Source organism: Triturus cristatus, chromosome 11 (genome assembly GCF_964204655.1).
Source record: "Triturus cristatus chromosome 11, aTriCri1.1, whole genome shotgun sequence".
Taxonomy (NCBI): Eukaryota; Metazoa; Chordata; class Amphibia; order Caudata; family Salamandridae; genus Triturus; species Triturus cristatus.
In genome coordinates this window covers 205,523,009-205,550,538 of record NC_140594.1, presented here as the reverse complement: position 1 = coordinate 205,550,538, position 27,530 = coordinate 205,523,009, and the positions used below count along the sequence as shown (strand labels likewise).

At 45.1% G+C, this 27,530-nt stretch overlaps 1 protein-coding gene across 1 annotated transcript in view; it reads left to right on the top strand.

Annotated features, from left to right (window-relative positions):
- Positions 1–27,530, top strand: part of SVOP (SV2 related protein) — a 258,821-nt gene that overhangs the window by 169,736 nt on the left and 61,555 nt on the right. Inside the window, exon 5 of the mRNA XM_085633377.1 lies at positions 21,001–21,072. Within this exon, the coding sequence (XP_085489503.1) occupies positions 21,001–21,072 (72 nt within the window). The remainder of the gene's footprint in view (positions 1–21,000; positions 21,073–27,530) is intronic.

The following is a 27,530-nucleotide window of genomic DNA, read 5'->3' as shown; positions in this document are numbered from 1 at the left end:
CTTGTACATATCTCCAAGAATTGCTGAAAAATTAAACATTGAACCTCTGTCCGGCTGCACACATTTAACTAATACAGAACTGACTGGGTCTGTATTTATCAGTTTTGTTCACCCTTTCCTAGGGACCATTGTTGCTTAGAATAATTGATTCCCAAGGTCCCAGGCAGACTTTATTTGGATCCCCCTTGTTGTTTAAAAAGAGGCTATGTCCGCAAGGGCATGTGTATAGTGGGCCAGTAACCAAATAGCATTAACCTACTGCAGTGCTAGACTTTCCAGAAACCTCAATCCACATGGAGTCCCGATCCAGAGAGGAAGCTAGACATGAGTTGGGCTTGACTTTACTGGTTGAGATTTGAACCACAAGCCTGTCTGAAGTAGAATGTTTGGTAAAAAAAATAGGGTTGCAAGGAACTAGACTGTGACACTTGGCTACCTAGCTATTTGTAGTTGGGAAGGAACAAGGCTTTGAGCAAGTAGCCATCTAGGTATCCGTGAGGGCCTTCTTAAGATGCAGCATGGACACAGAAGTAGCTGGCCCAGCTGCAAACTTTCTGTGAGGATGTTCATTTTTGTCTCAGCTGGAGGTAGCTGTGCATCCAGATCTTCAGCTGCCCTCCAGACCACCACTACAAAGGTGGCACTTTCTTCTATTGGTGGCCCAACTGGCGAGTCAAGCCCTACCTCAGAAGAGGCATCAAGCCCAATGGCCTTTTACAAATCCATGTACAGGGCAACATCTGGGTAGTAAGGGGTGAGAAATCCATCCTCATCACCACCATCATCACAAGCACCCTGAGGTGAGTCAAAAAGATAATGGGCCCTTTTTTGGTGTGTACACCTTGGTATAGGTACCAGGTCAGGGTGCATGACAACCGATTGTGCTTTCGTGATTTTGTATCTGAAAATCAGTCAAGATCTGCTGCTGTGTTGCCAATGACCCAGGAAACACAGGGCACACTAGGATAAATTGTGGAACTGCTCCTGCGACTGGTGACTTCAAAGGTGAATGACTGATACTGTGATGTCCTCACGCCTTCTCTGTAGGTTCGGTGTGGCAGTATGGGGTTGAATCCTTATTTGTTTTTATATGTTTGTGTTTGGACTTTGATTTTGACTTATTTGAGGACTTCGAGTGCAAAGTTGACCATTCGCAGGAAGAGCCTCGTAAGCGGGACTAAGTCCTCATCTATGAATTGAGTGGGATTTATGCTAAGGCCACTATTTTATTTTGTATTCCACAACATAAAGCTTTGAGTCCTGGTCCCAGATTGCCTTTGAATGCACGAGGGCACATTTTTTGCATTACATTCGAGTCATGGGCCGTGCCAAGACATCTGGTACGGTTTTGTGACTGAAATCATTTCTCTTCAGTTGTGACATATTTTGAAACCTGCCATTTTTGGCAGGGACATCATTCCTTAGCACACTGGAATCTGTTTTGGAAGTCGTCAGAAGTCTGACAGGATTGGGAGCAGAGCCCCAGATCCATGTTGCAAGACATGAAGAGAAAGGTACTAACGTCAGCGCACAGGGGTGGAGCTTATATGTGATTCTGCTCCATCAATTCCAGAATGGTATGAAGCCAGTACCACACAGGAGCACTGCTAAAGAAGTGTATCCGGATCCCTTCGGTCACCTTGGGGGATGTTCTAAGGTGAGGAATCTGCAACTAGAGGTATCCTTCAGAAGTAATGCTATTTCTGTGCCACATCCTGCAGTAAAGGTATTCTTTAGGAGATTCTCTTTAGAGCTGCCTAAACATTACCAATATTTTTAGGAAATATATTTGCAAGATTGTGCTGTAAATGAATCATTTGTAACATTTAAAACAAGCATTGGCAAAGTCAATAGACCCCACATATCAGAGCTATAGGCTTTGCAATCTTTTGTGCCCATGCTGTACAGTTTCGCGGCTGCTGTGCGGCATGGCTAAAATTAATTTTAAAAGTGCTTTGATGCAGCCAGTGCTAATATGTGTCTTTTTTTTAATGCTTTAGTGCTAGTGGTGTCATAGCGTTTTTCTTTTTTTAAATGTTATTGCAACACAGAATAACATTGTTGGGAGGGATAGAGAGAATAACACAGGTGAGGGGAGTGGACAGGCAAGAGTGGTTGGTGGCAACAATACAGGCAACGGAGGATTCCTGGGACAGACATGGGCAAACATGCGAACCGCAGAGGGGGGCATGGGAAGGGTAGGGGTAAAGCATAATGACAACAGAGGGTGAGTAGGAAGGGCAGGAGCACCCACACAGACATTGGAGGATGGGTTGGAAAGACAGGGGCAACCTCATGGACAACAGAGGGTTAGTGGGTGGAACGGGGAAAGCATACGTACAGTGGTGGGTAAGTAGAAAGGGTGGGGCAAGCAGACAAACAACGGGGGGTTAGGGGAGGGCCAGGGGCAACCACAAGGGCACTAGAGACAGGGCTGTTTCTAGGTGTTTGCCGCTCTAGGCGAGAATTGAAAAATGCCGCCCCCTCCCTTTTACTATCATAACTCTCTCCCTCTGTCATCCAGGCTAGAGAGGCACACCCTCTACTGCTGAACACTTCTATGTTACTCTCATTTACTATCAGGAAACACGATCACAACAGTCAGTCTTGCAAACGACCTCAAAAGGCCCAGGCCAGACCATTACGGTAGCCATACACTCACAGAACTATGTACACGAATTGCCAATAGAGCCTTGTGTTTAAATACCACCGAGGCGTCTTCAAAACCATAAACAACAAAAATAGTAACTTGCATTGCTCACTCACCCAGTACCTGTCCTCAGTACCCATAAGTGAACACGGTCTTCTGTGCTCACTCGGCCAGTACCTGTCCTCAGTGCCCCTCGATAAAGACAGTTTTTAAAATCACTGTCAGTACCTGTCCTCAATACCCCTCAGTAAACACAGTTTTCAATGCTCACACGGCCAGTACCTGTCCTAAATACCCCTCAGTGAACACAGTTTTCAATGTTCACTGTCAATACCTGGCTGTCTTCAGTACCCCTCAGTGAACACAGTCGTCAATGCTCCGTCAGTAGGTACCTGTCTTTAGTACCCCTCAGTGAAAACAGTCTTCAGTGCTCACTCGGTCAGTACCTTATTTATTTATTTATTTATTTATTTATTTATTTATTTATAACACATTTATAGAGCGCCTGGTTACACCACAAACGGTGTGTCCCCGCGCTATGACACAGGAGAAAGAAAATAGCAGTGAGGGGATGATAATCAGAACTCTAATAGTTCTTTTTTCCATAGAGCCATGTTTTGAGTTGTTTGCGGAAACGTATTTCAGACGTCTCTGTTCTTAAGGTTATTGGAAGAGTGTTCCAGGTCTTTGCTGCTAGATATCTGAAGGACCGTGCTCCCTGCCTGGCTCTGTGTATCCTGGGTATTTTAGCCAATACCTTGTCCGATGAACGTAAAGTTCTGTCAGGTTTGTATTCCTCAAGGAGTGAGTGCAGATACTTAGGGCCGGATTTCATGAGGATGCGGTGCCCATAGCATAACGCCTTGAAAATGACCCTCTTACCTACTGGCAACCAGTGGAGTTTCTTCAGTGCCTTCTCTGCGTTAGCTCTTCTGGGTAAGCCAAGTACCAAACGAGCAGCAGCGTTCTGTGCCCTCTGTAATTTGGCAAGTCCTCCCTTGGTAGTTCCAAGATATAGAACATTGCCATAGTCCAACTGTGAAGTTATTGTTGCATGGACAATGGTTTTCCTAGCATTGGAGGGCATGAGGTTCAGAATTTTCCTCAGAACCTTGATCGCTCCATAACATTTACCCACAACCCTATGTATTTGGTTGATGAAATTCAGCTCTGCGTCAAAAAAGATACCTAGATTTTTGACTTCCATTTTAGGGTTGGGTAGTGGGCCTAAAGAAGCTGGCCACCAGGCAGATGACCAAATGGTAGGTGATTTCCCCACAATCATTACCTCCGTTTTATTCCCATTTAATTTAAGACAGTGGTTTGACATCCATTTCGCAACCTCTGATAGGCAGTTAGAGAAACGGGTGGCTGCTAGTTCATCTGTTTGAGACAGTAGGACAATTAGTTGTGTGTCGTCCGCATATGAGACGATAGACACATTATGTTGTTCGACCTGTTCGGCCAGCGGGCTTACATATAGGTTGAAGAGGGTCGGGCTTAATATGGAGCCTTGCGGTACTCCCTGCTCGAGAGGCATGCTCTTTGATATACAAGACTCGTGAGCCACTCTAAAACTGCGATCAGAGAGGAAAGACTTTAACCAGCAGAGAGCTTTACCCATGATACCGCATGCTTCCAGTCTTTGTAGGAGCAGTTGATGGGATACAGTATCAAAAGCTGCACTGAGATCGAGAAGGATCAGTGCAGCGGTATCTCCTTCATCAGCATGTTTCCTCAGTGCTTCAGTGGCATAGAGTAGGGCTGACTCCGTTGAATGTGCACTTCTAAAGCCTGATTGTGAAAGGTGTAATAGATCATGTTTATTTATATGGTCAGTAAGTTGCTTATTAGATATTTTCTCCGCTATCTTAGCTGTAAAAGGTAGTAGAGAGATAGGACGTAGGTTTTCTAATACCGTGCGGTCAATGCGGGAATTCTTTTTCAGAGGTTTGACAATAGCCTGTTTCCATTTGTCAGGAACTATGCCATCTTGGAAGGAGCGGGATATGATGTCCATAATGTGGGGCATGATAGTATTGGCGCCTTCCATAATTATATTCGGTCTGGCGGCATCAAGGGGGGAGCCGGATTTTATTCCTTTGGCTGTGTCCTTAAGTACGTCTAGGCTGTGTACGGTGAATTCGTCCAATATGCCTACTTCACGGTATTTGTTGTTGGCCTGAAAAGTATTAGTACCAAGTCTTGCCTCTGTAGGAAAAGTGTCATAAATGTTCTTAACCTTAGAGGCAAAGAACTCCGCAACTTTGTCACAATTCTCTTTGGAGGTAGGAGTTTCATCCGGCTCCTTCTGAGTTCTTAGCGACTTCAATATAGTGAATAGTTCTTTAGGAGCATTCTTAGCTCCGTTAATTTTCTCCGTGTAGTAGGTGCCTCTCGTTTTCATGATTAATGGCTGAGTGTCGTGCTTTACAAGAAAAATTATTGATTGAAACAGGGATTCTTTAGTATTGAGGAAGACTCTCCCTTGTAGACAGGCACTTTGCAGGCCTAATTGTACCCTTTTTAAACTGCGCCTTTCATCCCTTAAATGGAAGAGTAAAACATGGCCAGCATCCCACAGGAGGTCCTAAAAATAGCAAGCAGAAACCGATCAATGTAACCACAAACAATGTAGGGGGGTGGACAGCTGGGCTGAGATGAGCTGGGCTCCCTGCCACAAGTGAGCCAACTGTGGGCAAATGTGGTGTCCTGGCTGTCATTTGGCCCAACACCCACAAACTCCTGCAGAGTGCACTGAGCGCTAAAATTGACCTGATTAATGAGTGGTATTGTTACCTTCTCTCAGTACCTCACAGTGAACACAGTTGTCAATGCTCCCTCGGCAGGTACCTGTCTTCAGTACCCATCAGTGAACACAGCCTTCAATGCTCACTCGGTCAGTACCTGTCCTCAGTACCCCTTAATGAACACAGTCTTCAGGGCTCACTCGGGCAGTACCTGCCCTCAGTACTCCAAAGTGAACACAGTCTTCAGGGTCACTTGGTCAGTAACTGTCCTCTGTACCCCTCACTCAACACAGTCTTCAGTGCTCAATTGGTCCGTATCAGTCCTGAGAGACCCTCGGTGAGTATCAATTCTCAGTGCCAGTCCTTAATACCCCTCCCTATTGTGCGAGGCCTCAGTGCTCCTCGCTCAATGCCAGTCTCAGTTCCCCTCAGTGGCAGTCCTCAATGACCTTCACAAATACTAGTCCTCTGACCCCCTACCCTCTCCCCTTATTAATAGTAGTCTTCAGTACTACTTGTTCAGGGTCAGTCCTCTTTAAGCACCAGTCCTCAGTACTGTTCGCTCAGTAACAGCCCTCAAAGGCCATGCGTGAGTACCAATCCTCAGTGCCCTTCGCTCATTTCTAGTCCGCATAATCCCTCTCCAGTGACAGTCCTCAGGGCCCCTCTGTTAGAAGCAGTCCTCAGCGCTAGCCTTCGGTACACTTCGCTCAGTACCAGTCCTCAGTGCCCCTCTGTGAGTACCAATCATCAAGACAGTCTGTGAGTACCAATCCTTGGTGCCAGTCCTCAGTGCCCTTCACCATCATTCAATCAGTGCCAGTCCTCTGTGCCTCTCTGTGGGTAGCACCCCTCAGCACCTCTCGCTCAGTGACAGTCCTCAGTAGTGTCCTTGCTCTCGCGTCATCGGTGCCCGTTCCCTCTTTCATGGATCATTGAACTCTCTATCCTCGTGCCCTTCTCATCCCACATGCCGATGCCGGCACTCCCACCTTCACCCGGCAGCTCTCGCTTCTCCCACGGCACCTCCCGCTTACACTGGAGCGCTCCCTGCTTCCTCCTTCTACCTTTCACTTCTGCTCCTGTGCTCCCTTCTTATCTCCGCAACCTCGGTGTTCGGCGCCTCTCTTCCAGGAGGCCTCCTTCGGGATCCCCTCTCTCCTCTGCAGGGCTCTTTGCACCAGTCACTGCCCCTCGGGCATGGCTCCCTGTGACCCTCACATGTCACCCCGTGCACCTCTCCTCCTGCGGGTCTTTCTCTTCACCCCTCGTGTCTCCTTCTGCACGTTTCCCTCAGCTCTTCTCACACCTCAGTTTGCAGTTGTTCCTCTGCACCTCTCGCTCCCTTTGGTCCTCCTCTGCACCTCTCCTCTCTGAACTTCCCAGTCTTATCACTTCCTCTACCGGGTCCTCTCTCCTCATTAAATTTCAAAGTGAATTGTTGCAGGGCCGGGACGAGCAGTCTGGTGGAGATCAACAACGTGCAGCACTTATATGCGGGACAGAAAAATCATGCAGAGCACAGGGCATGACATAGGAAGCCGTTGTGCAGAAAAATCTACAGGCCAGGCAAAAACGCATAACGAGGAATGACGGCACCAGCACCATAGCCTGTCCCTGGGGATATGAACGGTGAAAACGAGAGCTGTTCACTGCAGCTCACCCACTTCTTCATAGAAAAATTACAGACAAGACACTTCCAGGAAATCTATCCACACGTTGACCGCACCTGGTGGCTGGTCTCTCAACCCCTTATTTGTGTTCCTTCTTACAGAGCTTTAGTCCTTCCGGTGCAGTGAAAGGACGCTTCTCTAGGTCAGGCGTGGAATCAACCGTGCTGGTGAGTCAGTTGTGGTGCACATACTCACCCTAAGCCCTAAAGACTGGATGGAAATTCATAGTTATCCATAGTTTTGAGGGTTCTGGCGATACAACAGGTTCTTCTTTTTTTTTATTTCGGAAGAGGAGGGGTTGTTTTTGTTCAAAAGTCGGCGTATTTAAGTACGTATCCACTTTGCGGTTGGATTACCGAAATACATTTTGTTTAGATGCGAAATGTGCGTGTTTGTGAGATGTCTTGTATCACCAGTACTTTTTTCGAGTTTATCAATTGAGCGTGCTAAAGCACACTTCCTCTTCTGAAGCATTGGGTAGTGGTAGTCAGCAGCGTGCATGCAGGGCCGTTTCTACCATTAGGCAAGACTAGGCGGCTGCCAAGCTTTACTTTCGTAGGTTCAAATAAAATAAAAAAAGCCCCCTTTTTCCACCCTACCCATTTTGCCATTCTAGGCGGCCGCCTAGTCTTGCCTAATGGTAGAAACGGCCCTGACTAGAGAGTGGGTTGGAGGGGTGGGGTCAACTACACAGGCAACAGCGGGTGGGTAAAAGGTCTGGGGGCAAGCACAAGGACAACTTAGAATCAGCCGCAGGGGCTAGGGGCAAGCAGACAGACAATGGAGGGCGGGCAGGAGGGCCTGGAGCAAGCAGACAAACGACAGAGGTTGGGCAGGAGAGACTGGGCAGGGAGTGAGTACATAGTAACAGAGGGTTGAACAAGGCGCTGAGGCAAGCACATGTACAATGATGGACCTGGGGAAGGAACACGGAAGTGGGAGAAGTACACGAGGGAGATAGCTGGAAAACACTGGTACTCTTGTAGAATGGTTAAGCGCAAAGAAAAAAACAGCACATGATAAACGAGCAGTGGTAGGACACAAGTAATGTGTCTATGCTGCAGGGAAAGGACAAACACACTAAGAGGACAGAAGCTTATGAAAGCTGACACATAAGAGGCAAGCAATTCAGATTGACAAGGAAGCCAACCAATCGTACGCAATGGGCCGACTCTAAGCCCCCTGTAATATAACAAAAGACCTTGCAAGAGACAGTGCACACGCTGTCTTGGCGAGGATAGATCAATAATCCCCTCCACCTCTAGCTAGTCGACACAGGGGCAGCGTAGCAATATGGGTCTCTTTTAAACCTTAGTCCAGAGCTGGTCCGAGGTACCGCTCTACTTTAGCTTACAATATGCACAGGACCATTGTTGATTCAACCCATGCACTCACAGGCTCACCTAAAATAAATATGCTCTCTCATTGATGCATGAACTGATTGCCTGGCACGATTTTTCCTTTCCAGATGTATTGTGTTGTATTGTATTGTACTTGGGTTTGTGTAGCATCTCACACCCCTGTACCGAGTCTCACATGTTGTGGCAGTGAGAATGAGCAGCATCCCTGGTACTGAATCCGCTGGCATGTTTGGGGATTTGTGAATCTTGTAAAAGTATTAAGGTGTTACTTACCATGCTTTATCGTCCAATTGCATATAAACTGTTTATGCAAATGTAAAAGACTGGCACGAGCAGCTTCTCCTTTTGTTTTTCACAGATCCTATTTTTGTTGCCTCGCACAGATATATCTCACTGATTTCACAGTCTTGAACAGAAATAGCTCCTCTGAGTGTAAAATGAATGTAATTAACAATGTGCTCTTGTCACCATGAAAGGCAATGCTCCTCCCAGCAGAGCCAAGAAAACCAAACACACATACACTCTCTGTCTCTCCTTCTCCCCCTAGAATCTATCTCCGCTCTTCCTCTCACTTTCCCAAGCCCTCCACTCCCCCCCCCCATCTGCTCTCCGACCCTATTCTCTTCTTCAGAATCTATGCAATAAAAATCTCAAAATTCTCAATTAAAAAATGTGTTAGAAGAATGGAAGAAACAACCATTATTAGGTCTGGCCTATCAGACAACTGTTTGTTTATGGAAGACTTAATGTGAACTTACAGTGAGCTTACAGGCCACCAATTGTTTGCCATTGTTTGGCTTGATTGTTACTCGCTTTTGTTTGCTTCTTATTCGATAGCTGGTCCTCCTATTTTGTGTTTCTCTCTCTGGAGCAACACTTCTTTACCTAGAATGCTTAGCGTTTATCCTTCCCCTGGTCACTTTTAGGTAAATCATTTTGTTCTTTTTGGTTAAGCACTTCTTGAAAGTGCAAGTGTTTTCCAGCTTCTCTTCTGTGTGCTTCTTTCTCTCCCTTCAAATAACGGGCTCTCGGTGTTGCTCTCTCCCTTGAGTGCTGCTCACTCTCTGCACAGATTTCTTTCTTAATTCCCTTTAATTCTTGAAAATAAATAAAATGTTTGAAATTAAAATGACACCTCTGTCTGCTTGCTATATCTTCATGCACAAGGACTGTGATGACTAATAGGGCTGATGTGGTCTTTTTCCAGTGCTCTTGATTACATTGAGTCTTACAGTTCCTCATCTCAGCCCAGCTGTCCACCCCCCCCCCTACATTGTTTGTGGTTACATTGATCGGTTTCTGCTTGCTATTTTTAGGACCTCCTGTGGGATGCTGGCCATGTTTTACTCTTCCATTTAAGGGATGAAAGGCGCAGTTTAAAAAGGGTACAATTAGGCCTGCAAAGTGCCTGTCTACAAGGGAGGGTCTTCCTCAATACTAAAGAATCCCTGTTTCAATCAATAATTTTTCTTGTAAAGCACGACACTCAGCCATTAGGGTCTCAAGGCGCTGTGGAGAGGGGGTAGGGGGGGACCTGCAGTTCAGTTGAAGAGCCAGGTCTTGAGGTCCTTCCTGAATTGAGGTACAGACGGTTTGACTCTGTATCTGGATTGTCAGTGACATGATTACTTAAAAATGTTCAACTACAAGCCCTACATTGCAACGACTGAGTAAGGTGAGAAAGCCCACCTCTCTCATGGAGGATTCACCTGAAAATATTTTTTCGGGCATCAGACGATTCATTTTATAGCACAGTATATCATACAGGCTGATAAAAACCAGTATGGTTTCCAAAACCTGGGGGTTGGGCGCAGTGCTCACATCGTTGTTTCCCGACAGCAGTTTTGGGACGGGAATGTCCCCTGCTGGCTTGATAGACATGCGTCCCTGCCACAAGTGAGCCAACTGTGGGCAAATGTGGTGTCCTGGCTGTCATTTGGCCCAACACCCACAAACTCCTGCAGAGTGCACTGAGCGCTAAAATTGACCTGGAGCCTGGCTTTGATATTACGTGGAGTGCAGCAAAAGTATACTCCTAGAACGATGCAAGACGACTGTCTATGTTTTCCTTGAGAAATTAGAGTGAGTGGTGGTGGCAGCATAGCTTTTTTGAACCGTTAGTTCTTGAGCAGCCCTTTTGCCCTGTTCCAAAGCAGAGTACAATACCGGTTACATGTGTAATGTTACACTCATGTGTCATGCTCAGACCCTGCTCTGACATCATTGTGCATAAGTTGAGTGCATGTTGCATGTATGGTACATGCTAGGATGGACTGTTTGTTGCTTGTGAGTGAATGCATGCCAAACCAAGGGGGACTTGGGTTTCCCTGGCTTTGTAATAGATGGAGGTGGTGGTGCAGCCTTACCCGACACTGTATTGCCTGCATTCTTGATCTGAAGAGTGTAGCCCCAGATATTGAAGTGTGGAGGGAAGGAGGGCTTCCCCTTTGTAATTTTAGGTAACCGATTTAGCAGGAGATTGCTGTTCAGTCGTTCCTGATCACTGCCATTGGTGGATGGTTGAGGGATTAGGGTGCATCAGCAGATTCTATTAGATGGACAGAAGTTTCGGTCCAGGAGTGGAGCTACCCAGAGGAAGCAGTTTGCTAAGTGAGTTTGCCTGAATGAGCCCGAGGGTCTCCAGACCTCTCTACCTAGCTAAAGACCAAGATCATCAGCGATAGTTTACCTGATTGCTCCCTTCTGCAGAAGAGGGAGGACGTGCGCTGACTCTGCCTACTCCTTACCTTAAAACCTCAACAAAGCACAGAGAGCAGAGGGAATGGATGTCCCACTGCATGTGATGAAGATTTGTGTCCAGAGTGCCTTCACAGAGCTGCTGCAGTGTTCACCCTCCGATGTGGAGAGAAGAAGTTGGGACTGCCAAGACGAGCTCCAGTGACCGCAAGCACGATAATATTTTGATAATCCCTGTATTTCCCATAACATCAACACCCAAAAGACATTGACTGTGAATTGGCTAATCACATGTTTCAATCAATCAAGATTATTGTAAAGCGCGATTACACACCCGTTAGGGTCTCAAGGTGCTGAGTGGGTGGGAGGGGTGGATCTACAGTTCAGTCGAAGAGCCAGGTCTTGAGGTCCTTCCTGAATTGAGGCAGTGACGGTCATTGGTAGGACTTTGAAAACCAGCTGCTACCTGCGTATCAGAACTGCCTATTAGATGTCAGGGACTGGCCTATGCACCATAAATTACAGGAAAGCTGCTCCACGTTTGTCATAGTGAGGCTGCATGTGCTCTTAATTTGAAGACGTTACATTTCTCTGTGTAGTCAAACCCATAGACCCCATAGTTTGCATCCCAGTAGTACTACTTTTTTTTATGTACCATATGACGTTTTGGTGTGATTAAAGTGCTTAACCTTTGTGGCGTTACAGAAAAAGATGCTGACTTTAGAACTGGGGAACGAGGTTAGAAGTCCTGGTGTTGGCTCACCATCCTCTAATTCTGGGCAAATCTGTTAATCTCCCCATGCCTATAAATAAGAAACAAATCTATTTGGCATTGTGTAATGTTACTGCTGTTCATGTAAAGTGTTCCAATGCACATGGGCTGAGTTTGTGCTAAATGCAAGTGCAAAAAAAAAAAATAATTAATTAAGTACTGAGCTGGACATCAACTTATTGTACCTATTGTATGCTTGGGTTCAGAGTCTCTACCCCTCATTACCTTCCTGAGACTCCTTGGACTGTTCGTCATCGCGACCCATAGAATCAAGTGCGGTAGGGGGTGTACGTGGCCCAGTTTGCAGTGCCATAGTCGAAACCAAGGACGCTAGTGGGAAAGAGCCCAACCACCTTGGTTGAGGCTCAGTAACCCCTGCTTTCCCTACAGACCCCGCATTGGTTCTAGCACACAGAAAATCACTTCTGCTCATGAGACAATTGTGTTTTGCTCCCTTTGGGTTGCTGCCAGAGCTGAAAGGGCTGAGGGTTAATCTATAGGCCCATAGATGCCTGAGAGCAGCCCTTGGCACTGCAGAGAACTAAGGGGCACATGCATCAAGCTAAGCAATTGCGATTCCTTAATAGCGATTATTAAGTAACCGCAATTGCCTGTGCATGTAGGTTTCTCTAAAACAATAGCGATTCCTACACATTTCCTAATAGAGAATCGCAAATTGCGATTCGCTATTAGGGAATGCTTTCCCATTCATTCCATTGGGCCTAGAGGCCCATAGGAATGAATGGGAAACCATTTGCATTTTGCGATTACCAAATAGGTAATCGCAAATTCCGAATGCAATTTCAAGGGTGTCAGGGGGCCAAAAGGCCACCCTGATGCACCCCCAAAAATGGGTATGTGTGTGGGCCGCCTGGCACTTTGAAAAAAATGCAATTGTGGGCATTTTTCTAAGGAATTGCGAATTACCATCAGCTTGAAGTTGATGATAATTTGCAATTCCTTAATGCAAAGTTGCATTCTGAGAATGCTTCTTGCTTATTTTTTTTATTTGTATTAGTTCAGAGAGGTATTATACATATAATCACATCCATAACTTATTCGTTCATATACAATGTCAGTTATTATCACATCATATGAGTCAATACTTGTTACAAATATAAGTTCAAGGGAAAATGACAGTTTCCCGAATATATATACAGTTCATTGAGAAAAAGAAAAAAAAAGAAAAAACGAAAAGAAAGGGAAAAATAAATCAAAACATTGATACAAAGTTAATCTATATACATTACCCTACCCTAGATAACCAATTTGTTATTGGAGCCCATAATTTCATACCCCATTTTTTGGCCTGATGCCCCTTTTAATCATATAAAGCCTGTTCAAGTTTATATGTAGCTATAAAACGGGCCAGGTATTCGTGGAAACTTGGGGACACTGGATCCTTCCCTCTACTTGCAATAAGTAGCCTGATTATAGTGACTGAGTTAAATATAATACTAGACTGGGCTTGATCCAACCCTACACTGTTATCATATCCCACCATCATAAGCGAGGGGGGTAGGGCCACAGTTTTGTCCAAGATCTTCTCCCAAAACTCTACCAGTTCTATTTTTAGTGAATCAAGCTTTGGACAGCCATAGAACATATGTATCTCCTCTGTTGGTCCTATCCCACACCTAGGGCATTTGTCATCCTCCCTTTTCCCCCAATTAAATAATTTGGAAGGGGTGAAATATAAGTTATACATTGTTTTATAGTGTTGCGCCTTTAGGTTGGCTGATAAGAGCGTTTTCTTTGCCAGCAGCAGTGACATGTCAATGTCTAAATCCTCATTCTCCAATCTACTGGCCCATTTTGTTTCTGTTTTCTCAATATCATCCGAAACTTCCTCCATCATCATACCATATGAGTGTTTCATTTTACAAATGGGCCTCCCCATGGTCTCGAACAATAATATTTTGGCACTTGAAATTGCCTGCCTCCGTTTGCCAGAAAACCCCTTTACTTGTAGGTATTTAAAGTAATGCCTATCAGGAATTCCATACTCTCTTTGCAACTCAGGAAAGAGATATAGTTTATTTTTGGTTGGATATCCCCCACTGTCCTTAGACCAAATTGCTCCCATTGTTTCTCAATAGCATCATAAAACCCAGGAGGACATAGATGATCTCCAGATAGGTGTATACCTTGTGAATTTCTCTATGTTCATATGTTTTTGAATTTTGCCCCATACTTTCCACGAATTCATGATGATCTTAAATTGTACCTTTTTTATAATAACTAGGTTCCAACTGGTGGAGCAACAGTGCTCTTGCCCTTTCCCCAAGTGCCAACTCATAGATTGTTGGAAGACCCTCAGCCCGTAACACTCTATCTCTGCCAACATTTTCGAAGAAGAGTATGTTCATATGTTGTAGTAATGCTGCCCAGTAATGGAAGATAAGATTAGGAGCAGCCCAGCCGCCCCGTATTTGAGAGTAAGAAACTTTAGGGATCTCCTAACCTTACCATATCGCCATATGAATTTACTGCATATGGAATCTAAAGTGTAAGTATAGACCCTTCAATCTCTACTGGAAGTGCAGATACAGTATCATGGGGAGCATTACCATTTTAGGAACATTAATTCTTCCTATGATGGTTAGGTGCAATGAGTTCATCCGCCTAAGATCTGTGGCTATTATAATAATCATCGGGTCAGAGTTAATTTGTGCGATCCGATCTATATCCAGGCTGACCCTGACCCTGAGTTAGGTGGCCGTAGGTACTCGCCAACTATCCTGAAAGATAACATTTTCATTACAGATTATTTGAGTCTTAGACTTATTCAGTAAATACCTTGACTTTCCGAATGTGATAGCTATGGCTTCTATTTCCTGTATTGCTCCATCTGGATTAGATGTTAGTACCGCAATGTCGTCTGCGTAGGCTAATACTTTAGTGTTGAACCCTTGAGTTACCACGGGTATAATGGCCTAATTTTCAATAATCTGTTGAATAAACGAATCGATATATAGGGCGAACAAGATTGGGGAGCAGGGACATCCCTGCCTTGTTACCCTTGCCACTCTTATAATGTCCGATTCTTTGCCCATCAGCTGGAGCTTCGCATATGGTGACTTATACATTTCTTTGATTGCATTGATGACCAAAGGGCCGAATCCCTTGGCTGCCAAGACTCCCCATAAGTACTCCCATTCCACCCGGTCTAATGTCTTTTCCGCATCCAGGAGAATCATAGCCCGATTCCCATTAGTTTCCTTTGCAATGTCAAACAAGGCCACGGCTCTTCTTACATGATCTTTTGTATCTCTACCAGGTACAAGGCCGTGTTGCCAAGGCGATGCAAGACTGGTTTATAATCCCTGGAGGCGATTTGCCAGAATTTTTGAGTAGATTTTTGCATTCACGTTGATTAGAGAGATAGGCCTATATGAAGTAGGCTTGTCCGGTGGTTTATCTTTCTTTGGGAAAATAACGATGTTGGTACCCTTCCAAGAATCTGGCGGATTTCCAGAATATTGTACCCCCAAAAACAGATCCCAGAGCAGGGGGGTTGCTCTTCTTGAAAGATTTTAGAAAATTCTGATGGAAATTTATCAGGGCCTGCTGCCTTACCCGAAGCCAACTGCTGTATCGCTGTTTGTACCTCTTCCAATACAAATTCAGACTCCAACCTATCTCTCTCGCCCCCCCCCCCAGCCTCCTACACTCCTCACTTGTCCTCACAGATAAACTTCCCTGAGGACCCTGTTCCACCTCCATATAGAGGTCTTGATAAAACGTATGAAATACATCCACTATATTCACCGGGTCTGTATAAGAGATCCCCCCACTTGTTATTGTGGATATCTGACTCTTCATTGATTTCTGTCTTGTCTTTAGAGCGAGTAGTCTCCCAACTGTTCCCCCATACTCATACCTTTCTACCCTATGGGTCTGATATCCTGCTGCTGCCTTTTGAGAGTAGTATGAACCTATCTCAGCTTTAGTCACAGTGATATCTAACTGAGTTGTGGCCACATCCATCCCCCGCACTATCTTACCCAAATGTTCTCTCTCTAAATCCCGGAGCTTAGCACGCAGTTGCTTGCTCTTCATCTCTTGTTGCTGTTTTTTATTAGAGACAAAGTTTACCATCTCCTCCCTTAATCCCCCCTTAATCTCACCTTGAACGCGTCCCAAACCATATTACACGGTGTGCTATATCTATTCATATTAAAGATTTCTATTATCCACTTTTTAAAATAGCTGATAAATTCCTGATCCACCAACAATTTCTGATCGAACGTCCATTGAGATTGCTGCATGTGTATTTGCTGCATCCTTACCACTAGAGTCAAGGGATTATGATCAGACATTAATTTCGGTAGTATTTCTATCCCAGCCCCACCGAGAATCTGCTTCAAGATAAAGAAGTAATCCAACTTTACATATTTCCTGTGAGGATGGCAAAAATATGTACATCCCGGATCGGAAGGAAACTTAGACTCCCATACATCCATTAACCCGTGACTTTTAATTAGTGATGCCAATGCCCTATATACTTTAGGCTTCCGTCCTTGATACCTACTGAACATCATACCGCCTACTCCTAAATGGATATTAAAATCCCCACACATAATCAGAGGGGTAGGCTAGGTTGCCAACCCCATTTCCAGATCTTCTAATATCTTAAGCCTTCCTGGTTTGAGCCATACACCGTTGCTATTGTTATTCCCAACTCTAATTCTACCAGGGCCAATCTCCCTCCAGCATCACCCAATGTCCGCTTGGCTAGTCCTATTTGATTCTTGGCTAAGATGGCCACCCCTCTGATGTTAAAGTTTGAGTAGAACAGGCCATTAAGGAGTATCCCTTTAACATGATTAATCCCCTCTTATCCCATGGTATGTGTGTCTCTTGGAGACAGATGATATTCGAGTTCATAGATTTTATCATCTCCATAGTCCTAATCCGCTTGTTCCTATCCCCTAGACCCCCTATGTTGACAGAACAGATAGTAATCTTACCCATTTACTCTAAATAAATAGTCCTTCTTTGTATCCATACCAATCCTTTCACCCCTCTGACCCTGGAAGGAGCAATTTATTCCAGTTTCTGTCATTATTCTTAACACTTTTACAATCTTGCTTGAGAATTTTACTAGTTACCTCTCAGAATTCTTTCACCCCGTTTTGTCCCCACCACCCAGAAACCCTTTGACCCCCGAACCGCCCCTCTCCCCCACCCCACCCCTCCGCTGCCTCCCTACCCTGTCCACCCACCCTCCCTCCCTCTCTCCCATCTTCGGGAAGCACCCAGACCGCACATCGGTCTGTTAGGAGATGGAGAACGGTTTGCCAGCAACGTGAGTTACAGTAGATACAACATTACAATTATAGGGAAAGACACTACAAGAAAAGATAAAGAATAAAGAGAAGAGAGAAAAGCGAGGGAATTAGAAAAAGGTATCCTTCTTCCAAACAGCTCCAATAAGGATACCAAAAAATCGACAGAAAAAATTATCCCAGTATTTTCCCCCCCCTTCTGCTATTCAACTTTTTATCCCAACCCATTAGGATGCTCAGACTGTAACCCTGCCAAAAACTCTTTGGCTTTTATTTCTGATGTGAAAAATCTACTTGAACCTTGCCAGACTACTTTCAGGGAGGCAGGATTATTCAGAAAAGCATTAGCGCCCTTATCCTGAAAGAGTTTTATTAGCTGGCGTAGTTGCCACCTTCTCTCAACGGTGACGTGACAAAAGTCTGGTCTGACGAAAAAAGAGACATCGCCCACACTTCTCCTAGCCTCAGGCTGGGCTCTTTCAAACACAGCCTGCCTCAAGAGAAAGTTCCTGAAAAAAACCAGGATGGCTCTTGGCCTTGCCCCCTCCCTGACAGGATTTCTTAGAGTAAAGGGTGTCCTATGTACTCGTTGAACCTCTTGTTGCCAGTTCCAAACCGAAAGTTCCGGAAATGCTTGCCGAAAGAGATCCAACACATAGGTCCGGATGTCTGATCCCTCCTTTCCTTCGGGGACTCCCAGGACACTCAAGTTATTATGCCGCTGGCGATTTTCGCTCTCTTCCAATTTCCATTGGATATCAGGGATCCGTTTCTCTTATGAGTTAGACTGTGAAAGTTTTTCAGTTACCTCCGTCTCAACATTGCTGACTCTGGTTTCGAGCTCCGTAAGGCGCTCACCTATAATGTTGCAGGTCGTTGTCAGTTTCCTTACTGCGCTCTGTACTTTCCTTGCCGCACTCTGGGCTTTGCGGGCATCCGCCCGTGTCTCTTCCCGGTGCTGTATGATTGTTTGCAGGACAGTTTCTAATGTTGGGGCATCCGAGCCCGGAATGCCCTGCGGTACTGTATTTTGGGCGATATTTATCAAGTCAGTTAATGAATAGTTCCATTTCAAACTAGCTGCCCTTTGTAGATGATGCCCAGTTTTCTTGCCTCCAATCCGATGAGCTGTCATGAAGAGAGAGTCTCCTGCCTTATCTGGGTCGCTATAATTTTTACTAGACACAATTGAGGATCCTGAGTCATCGGCCGACCATTCAGGACCATCAGATAAAGAGAAAAAACAGTCATTGTGATCTATCTCAGCCTCAGTATTTATATTGCTCCTGAGGTTGAAAGTGAGGCAGTTCTGTAAGGTCCGCTTGCTGGGCTGTCTCTGTTGTTGGGGGCTTGTTACCCGTTATATACCCTCCTGGCTCCCCTACACTTATCATCTGTTCTCCCTCGTTCTCCACATATTGGCTTAAAGATAGTATACTATAGCCCAGTTCCTCTGAATTTGTAAGTTCGGATACATCTCTCTTTTTTTTTAATTCAGTACTTACACTCTGGCTCCCTGAGAGTGGTTCTTCTGCCGGGCGTATATGGAAACTAGCCTCTACAGCTGCCACTGAGTCATTCCCTCGTCCAGATCCGTGAGAGAGAGCTGCCACCTCTGCCTCAGCTGTACCTGTTGCTGTTGTTGCATTTTGCTTTCCACTAAAAGGCCCACAGCATTTCCAGCACTGAGCCCCCCGGTACACGTCGTCCTGATGAGATCCTGCCTCTTGCTTTTTCTGTAGCCGGCTCCTTCTCCTTCTCCGGTGCTGACGTTGTTAACGGCGTCCGCCTGCCACCTTGTCTCCCCTTGGTACCAGCTGGGTCCACCGTCGGGGGTACACCAGATTTCCCCTTTGCTGAGTTGGCAGCTTTGGGAGCCATTCGTGCAATTGCTTTCTCCCGGCAGCGCCGGCAGACGACAGACGTGAGCTCCACTCCACCAGCAGTGTCAATACTGCGCGGCACTCCTGCGGCAGCGCGTCCAAACCCGGTCGAGTGTCAGCAATGGTGCCGAAGGTCCCGGCGTCAAAGAGAATTTGGGCAGGTATGTACAATGTCGTTTAGTTGTCTCCCCGTTCTGTCAGGTACATTTTCATGATGCTAGTTCGGCAAGCCTGCTACAACGACCTCAAGCGGCCGCCATCTTGCTTCCCCGCCCCTGAGAATGCTTCTTGCATTGCATTTTTGGGAATCGCAAATTGCAATTCCCTAACTGCATTCGCAAAATCGGTAATTGCAAATTTTGCGATTGCCTATTTTGCGAATGGCTTTGGAGCTTGATGCATCCCAAAGGGCTAATTACCGGTCGCAAAGGGGCCGATTCTGGGAATCGGCACGTTTGTGACCGCTAATTAGCCTGATGCATGTGCCCCTAATGACCTGTATGACTGGTCTAAGTGTGTCTTCCATACAGGGTAAATAAAGTAATCCTTCGTTCACAGGCGCTATATATCTACTCTGATCTTTGAAGAGAGGCCTGTTTATATTAGGATTGGCATACACTCGTCCATTTAAAAAACATTCACTTATATAGATCTTTGCTCATATGCACAGAAAATACCAATAGATAGCTTTCTTTTTAAATAAAATGTGTAAAGTGTCTAACACCACCCTGAAAGTTTCTAAACGCTGGATAAGACACGTTACGAAACAGTTCAGGCATTACAAACCAAAAGGAAATAACATACAGTATGCATACCTGCCAACTTACTAATGAATGCCACTGTTAGCGGGCGGTGGGGTCTTGTGCCGAGAGCTACCCTAGAGGCACTCTTCCCCTTCAACAAGCCCCCAGGCCCCTCCCAAAAAAAACGAAAAAAAAACAATGTGTCACTGAGGCTGGCGCCGATGTGCTGGGGTGTTTCACACCTCTTAATGGAGATTGGCTGGTTGATGCCTCCGAAAACGAGCTGAAAATCCACTGTTACAGTGGTTTTTAGCTAATTTTCCCTGCCACCGTGTGATTTCGGCCCCTCACCGGGTGACCGTGTGACGGGAGCCGGAATCGTGTGACACACGGTGGAACCGTGTGAGTTGGCAGGTATGAGTGTGCAATGTGGCTCTAACATCTGTCACAGTAGCAGCAGAACTATTCCAAGAAAGCCATTCCCAGTAAATAACACATAAGTGGTTAAAATGACTAAGAGGCACAATCTTTATAATCTAATTTGCAAGTGCAGTCTGACGACTTGCCCAATGCTCCCTTTTCCTACCTCCACAGTGCAGGTTTTTGGTGTAAGACAAGGATGTCCAACATGGGCCTTGTAGGACGGATCCATGGCCATGTTTTCCGGATAACTACTGTTAATGCAAACAGGTTCCTTTTAGACTCAGCGTTTGTTAATTTATCCTATGTGTGCTAGACTGAGGGTTGGTGCGTTTAAAAGGAGAAGCTGATCTCAGTGTCTTGATACGTGTGCATCCGGGCAGCATAGTTTGCCAATCCATGGGCTTTCTTCTATAAGAGGGATGTCCTACACAGGTCCAGGAGGGCTGGATCCATTTCATGTTTTAGGATGACCACTGAATATTTATTGCACTGCATTTATATTAATTGTAGGTAAGTGTATCTTATGTGAATATCTTGAAATCTGGCATGTATCCAGGACCATGGTTCTTTGTTAACACTCTGCTCTAGACAGCAAAATTCATAGCATTTTATAGGTCGAAAATTGTTTTATTTGTACCGAGGTTTGATTAATTGGACACTGCAGAGAGGATGTACTTCTGAGCTGGACGCTACACGCATCACAAGCCTCTCATCCCATTTGTTGTTTCTACCTGACGCTGATCTTCATCCTTTACAGGTGGTGTTTGTGGGCATGATGGCCAGCTCTTCACTGTGGGGAAACATTTCAGACCAGTACGGCAGAAAAACAGTACGTTTCCTTTCATATCTTTCTTAGTGTTGGTGATTCTTTGTGTCATGAGCTTTAATGTAATGATAAGTGATGAATGAAATAGGACAGTGGTGTGAACCCCACAACCACTCAGGAGGCAACATCTCGATGTCAAGGAAAGTAGAGCCAGCTTACTTCTTTATGATTCTGAAGTAGTGGCTGATCAGGGCTCTCAGGGATCTCTCACTTAGGTCCTCTAGGCTAGAGGCAGGCTAAAATGTTAAAATAACCACTGACTATGTAAGTGGCTCTTATATAGCTTAATGACATATACGTTTATCTCATGTGGATATCATGCGAACCTGACATGGATCCCACCATTATCGACCTACGTTGAGCAACCCAACCATAAATTCAGCTCTGGTGTAAGTATTTTTGAAAGCCACAGGGCATTTATGAGGCCTTTAGTAGCAGTGTGGTGCCTGCTTCATGTGGCATCCCAAGCCTAATAATGGCTTGATTAAAATAGCTAGCCAGGAAGAAACTGTTGGTTCGCCAAATTTGGGTGAACCTCAGCTGTCAATAGAAAAAAGAAACTTTATTTTCTTGAGTCCCCTCACTCACCAGGGTTGCCCCTAGGTGACATGCTTCATCATTGGGGCCATCCCAAGCATCTACTGCTACTACCCACAATTTCTCCCTGGCTAGGTTCTTATAATCCATTATTTATGGATTTTTTTGCTGTACTGTAAACACACAGGAGGGTGAACCTAGCCCAATCCTCCTTCTCCCTCTGTTTTTTGATAAAAAATGTATTAAAGTAGCACCACTCGGCAAGGGTGTTTGTGTATTTGTTTGTGACTTTCTTTAAGAACTTCCTTTGGATCATTTTTCAAATCGTATTACACTAGAGCTTTCTTTGTGCACTTTTAAGGTCACCAATTTCAAATTTCCATTCCTGGGCTTTTCTTTTACAAATCATTGCTTTCAGAAGCGTACGTTCAGGTGGACAAACTAAAGCGAACCAGGCGTATAGCTTTAGGTTCTTAAGTTCAGTACTAGTTTGATAAATTCATCCCATGGTTTGGAGCACTGCGCCCTTGGTGATGGAGTCATCAAGTAACTTTAAGCACCTTTGTTGGTAAACATGGATGAATAAACTAGAGTCAGATAGGTGAAAGATTTGTGTTGGGGCAAAGCTGCCACTGAAATGCAAAAGAGCAGACCTTTGTACGAGACTCAGGGCCTGATTCGCAAAGGTGAACTTACAATTTTGTGTAAGTTTATGATTTTTTGCAATTCACAAAGGAATAGTACAAGTATTATCTTTATGACTGTGGAGTCTTCGCACTTGTGTCGCAGACTCAGCACCTTAAAAAATACACAGTCGTAAAGATACTACTTGCAAAATTGATTTGTGAATTGCAAAAAATCGTCAACTTGCACAAAAGCATTGGTTTACCTTTGTGAATCAGGCCCACAGTTTGAAACGACATAGAATTTGCATGACGTGCTGCAGAGAGACAAACATTAATGAGCCACTGTGTCCGGTTACCACATTCATCGATTCGCTCCATTGTAAATGGGTGCATGTATGTTTCCACGACTGCCTCTCCTGATGCCAGCATGCCACTGGTTAGCAAAAGCCAAGGTTGGGTCGACAGTAAGATTTTTAAATTGGGAATGAAGATGGACCATGACAAATAGAATTGTCTGGCCACTAAGCGGACTGGCCCTTTGAGCATTTTGTTTTCCAGTGTGCTGTAGACTATTGATGGGCTGCCATGAGCCAGCCCTGAAAGCTCTTAAACAAAATAATTGAAAAATGATGTAATATGGAACTGTTTTTCACACTTCACTAGGGCTGATTTTAGTTTCCTGTCTCTCCTTGCCACAAAGGAGTGATCAGCAGTATTCTTGCAACGGTTGCCTGATCTCAAGATCTGTAGACATGACAACTCGGATTTTAATGCGTGGCTGGAGTAGCCATATTTCGAGTCAGAAACCGAGGACTAATGTGCTGTTTGTGTTAATTCTTTCGTTTCTGAAATGAGAATAGCTGTTGCCTGGTAGGTCATTGCTATTTGGAACAGTCCACCCACAACCTAAGTAACTACGCTCTAGACAGGCACATAGGTGCCACCCTCCATACAATCTAGTTGTGCTGCTGCACCTCTTCAGAATGTTGAGGACTGCCACTGATGTCCCATTCTGACTTCCATCATTATAATCTCAGAGTAAGTCGTCCATTCTTTTAGATTTCCCCAGAGCCATGCACAGGGGGGTGAGTTGTAATTATCACCAAGATACAGAGAGAGACTGTTTTTCAAACAGTTGTTATTCTGTGGTGTGCTGCTACTGCACCTCCCCTTGGTAATCTACAGCCTATAATTACAAATTATTTAGAACAAGAACAAAAATACAACTAGATGCTTTGCACAGAAGTGCAAAATATATACAGTTTTTAACCAACTGAAAAGGTTTTATACACTGTAGAAAAAACTCACAAATACATGTATTTTGTCTATTTTGTTTGGATTTTTGTATAGGACTCATGTTGCTTTCCAAGCAGGAGAGCTGGGAGGAGGTACACAAAATGTCTTGTACTTATGGTGCTGGCCTTTGGAGCTGAAGAGGGACCATTGTAATTGGCACAGACCATCCGACCCCCGGGGTGTGATAGAATCCACTGTTTTAAGATCTCAACAGAACAGGGACATTTTAAGGATATCGGAGCCCCTGCTCTGAACAGCTTTGAAGCGTTATATATTTTAGGCTCCTTCACACCCTCAGCAACTATGGTTAGATCATTAACAGCCCTCTTTCTTAGCTAGACTAAATCTAAACTCAACCTTTTGAGTAAATAGTGTCTCTCAGCACCAGAGAAGCAGAAAGACTAGTTGCCTGAACAAGTCGCCGTATATAGTGCGTGGTGCAGTGGACTGTGCATATGGAGGGTGCTTTCTTTTTTTACTGCACTTTACTCCCTGCTCCATGAGGTGAGGAACAGGAACTCTAAGTCAGGTGGCACTAGACTGTGATCGCACAAGCCCAGCAGCTGCTGAACGTGAACAGAGCGTTTATTGAGGGAACAAATAAGGTCATTCTATGTTCATAAATATTATAAGGCATGGAAAAAGTGGGCATTGACCCAGGGACCTCACCTTCCAAATAGCCCCCTGGGGAAAGTGAACTATCTCCCTAGCTGACTTCTGTGTATTTTTTCATCGTAATATTTAGAGTATAATTCAATATTCTTATGCAAGATTGGGCTGCATTAACATAAAATGGGTAATACAACTTAAAGTTGTTCCAAACTGGGCTCCCAAGATATTTCTTGCCTGGGGCCCCAAACCCCTTAAGCTGACACTGACTGCACTGCAGATTGGCACGTGGCATGTCCAGTGAGTCCAGTAGAAAAGGCTTTCACCAGAAACATAGCAGGTTTGAACGTGTATACTCACTACAACTTTACTGATCCCTTAACTGTTAGCACAAGCAGTGTGAAGCCAAGTAGTTGTAGTCTATGATCACACCTTGAGGGTAGGCCTTAGTGTGATCCAGGTACTGGTGAGGCCATCTCTCTAGAGCAGGGCTCTTCAAAGTGTTCTATACCAAGCAATAATTCTGATCAATGAAATAAGTCCTGAGCGACTAATGTCTTTGAATGTCTTTGAACATTGTTGCAGTAGTGACCAAATCAGACACAGCCACAGTATTGACCACACCTTGGAAGGATTACAAGTATTGACCACCCAGATGCATTTGCCAGTATTGAGTGACAAGATATCATCATGTCAAAATATCATATCCAGAATATTGAATAATGTAAATCATGAAGCTACATACATATGTGGAAAGTATTGCAGGCAGGGAACTTAGGTTTGCTCCCACCTGGTTGGGAGCAGAGAACACGTGCTCCTGCTGGGTGGGAGCAAACAGATTTAGCCGGTCTGCCACACCCTGGATGGATGCAAGCAGGGAAGCCAGAAGGCCTGCAGGAGATATGGGGGCCTGGGGGTCCCCTCTCACCCCAAGGCCCTGTATTTGCTGTGGGTTTCTCGGTGGGGAGCCTAATCCCAGGACCATGTTATGGCATTTCCTTCCTCTCCATAGAAACTATAGCAGCTCTGGGTAATGGGGTCCCTGGGCCCTCCTTCCCATAGAAAGTATAGCTGCCCTGGTGATTGGGGGTTCCAGGGCCTCAAAATTGCTCGAGGAGGGGGCTGCACACTCCCTACCCCAAATATAATGTCAGCCCAGGGGTATGGAGTCCCCTGGGCCTTTCAGTGGCTCAGAGAGGAGCAGCATTCCCCATCCCCCTTAAAACAACATTGTGCTGACCTCCATGGGAGTTTTTTTTGAAAGGGCAGGAGCCTGCCCTTTAAAAAAAAAAATCACAGCGGATCCTCTGTGAATTGTAAAAATACTTTTTGGCCCTGGGGGTATTCCAGCAGGCCTAGGGGGTCAGGGTAACATTACCCTGCCTCACTTTATGTTTTTTTTACACTTATTTCATCAGGAGAGAGGACTGAGGGCCTAATTACGAGTTCCGAACCAGTGGTGGTGCCACACTCTTAATGCGGCACCCTGTACCGCATTACGAGTGTTGTGGTCAGATGGCCACAGGACCACTGCAACCATCAGGGATCTGTGATCCTGCGGCGACGGCGCAGCGGCCAGGCAGAGTAATATGCTGGCGGTACCACTGCGGCACATCCAATCATATTATAAGTTGCCTTTTCATACAGCCATTGCACTGTGGTGAGCCTGGCATGGAAAGGGTGGCAGAGAGGCAACTCAGGGGGCCTTATAGTGCCCTCTGCTGCCTCTGGGCCTGGGGTTGCATGCAGGGGAGTACATGGTGTGCCCCCCTGGTATTGCACCCTCAAGTTCCTGCTCGGCAAGGGATGCTCGACATGGAGCATTTCTTCCTGTGCATGAACGTGATGTGACGGTCCCACGGAGGTGCCTTTCTAAAGCTCTCCTTTGAGTCTTAGAAAGGCACAGCCATGGGATTGCAGTAACACCATCCACCCAACCTGGATTCCAGTGGAATCCAGCGGGCGGTCTCACTACGGGTTTGGCAGTCCTCTCGCAGAGCGCTGGGGTGTCACTCCGCAGGAGGACTGTCATACTAGACCCTGAGTCCCCAAGTTCTAAAATGATTGCCGCCATATCTTTGTTGATTTGGTGGCAGCCGATCAGATCTTATTTTTTGTTCTGTTCGATCTGCATGCCCTCCACGGTGAGAAATATGCTTACATTTTAAATCTTTTTTTCCCAAAAACTACTGGACGGATTTACATCAAATCAGAAAAAGCATGCTTTTTTTAACAAGATCTAGCTTTCTGCTGCATTTGTGTAATTCCGCTCGGCCGTGTTTGCAGTATTGCTGTTTAATTTTCCTATAGAAAATTGCATGGGGAAAATGCGTTTGGGACCCTCCTTTTTCTCAGCCTCCTCTTTTCAGACGTGGGTCACTTGCTCACTTTGCCACTGGTTTCAAGCTAGCCTGGATGATGAGGGGTGATACCCCGAAACCGGTCCTAGGATGCTTGTTTCCAGTCCAGGGAGGACCTGGCCTGGCATTTCGGGCTGGACTGTTCCCATGGGGAACAGGGTCAAGACTGATTTGCATACGGCTGGGTCAAAACTGCAATAGCATGGGGAGCATAAAAACTATTGATTTAGGCCGAGATCTCTGCACTGGGGTGAATGTATGACATTGGTCTGCATTTTATCCATCAATTGTTCTTTTTGCATTTGTAAATATTAAGCAGCGCCAAAAAGCAATGGGTGTTGTGATGGAATGCCCACTGCAACACCCATTGCATGACTCTTTCACGCTAAGTGAAGTGTGAAAAGGGCCCTCATTAACAAGGTGGCATTTAGCAACTTTAAGAGGCTTAATGCCACATTGTAATTAAAGAGAATGGGGATATCGACATCAGAACGTCGCTAAAAGTGACGTTGGCTATATCCCCTTGTAAATATGCCACTCTATGTCAAAGGTAATCCAGTAGTTTCCGCAAATCTAAATAGATTGTGGATACCGCAGGTTAGCTGGGGAAGTGGGCAGCTGGTTTAGGGTGCTCCCCCCACTGTGCCAAAGCCAAAATCATACCTTAGGTTTGTGAATGAACAATATTATGTGTCATTTATTATTATTGATGAAATACCTTTTTTGCAGTGGAAAAATGCTACATAAACATTACTTTCTTTATAAATAATATTAGACAAGTATACTTTACTTCCATTCTTCCTTCATTCCCAAGTTCAGACTTGCTGTTTTTTTCATTTCAATTGTGCCTTCACAAAACTTGTATATTCTATTGTGGTTCTTCTTTTATTTCACTGCTAGTATATGACATTGTGTTTTTTCTTTAGTGTTGTTGGTTGTATGTGCCTCTCAGTCCTTCTTTGTCTTTTCTTGTATGTGCCATTGCGATTCTTTGTCACTGTTGCTGAATGTGTAGCACAGTACGACTTGTCTT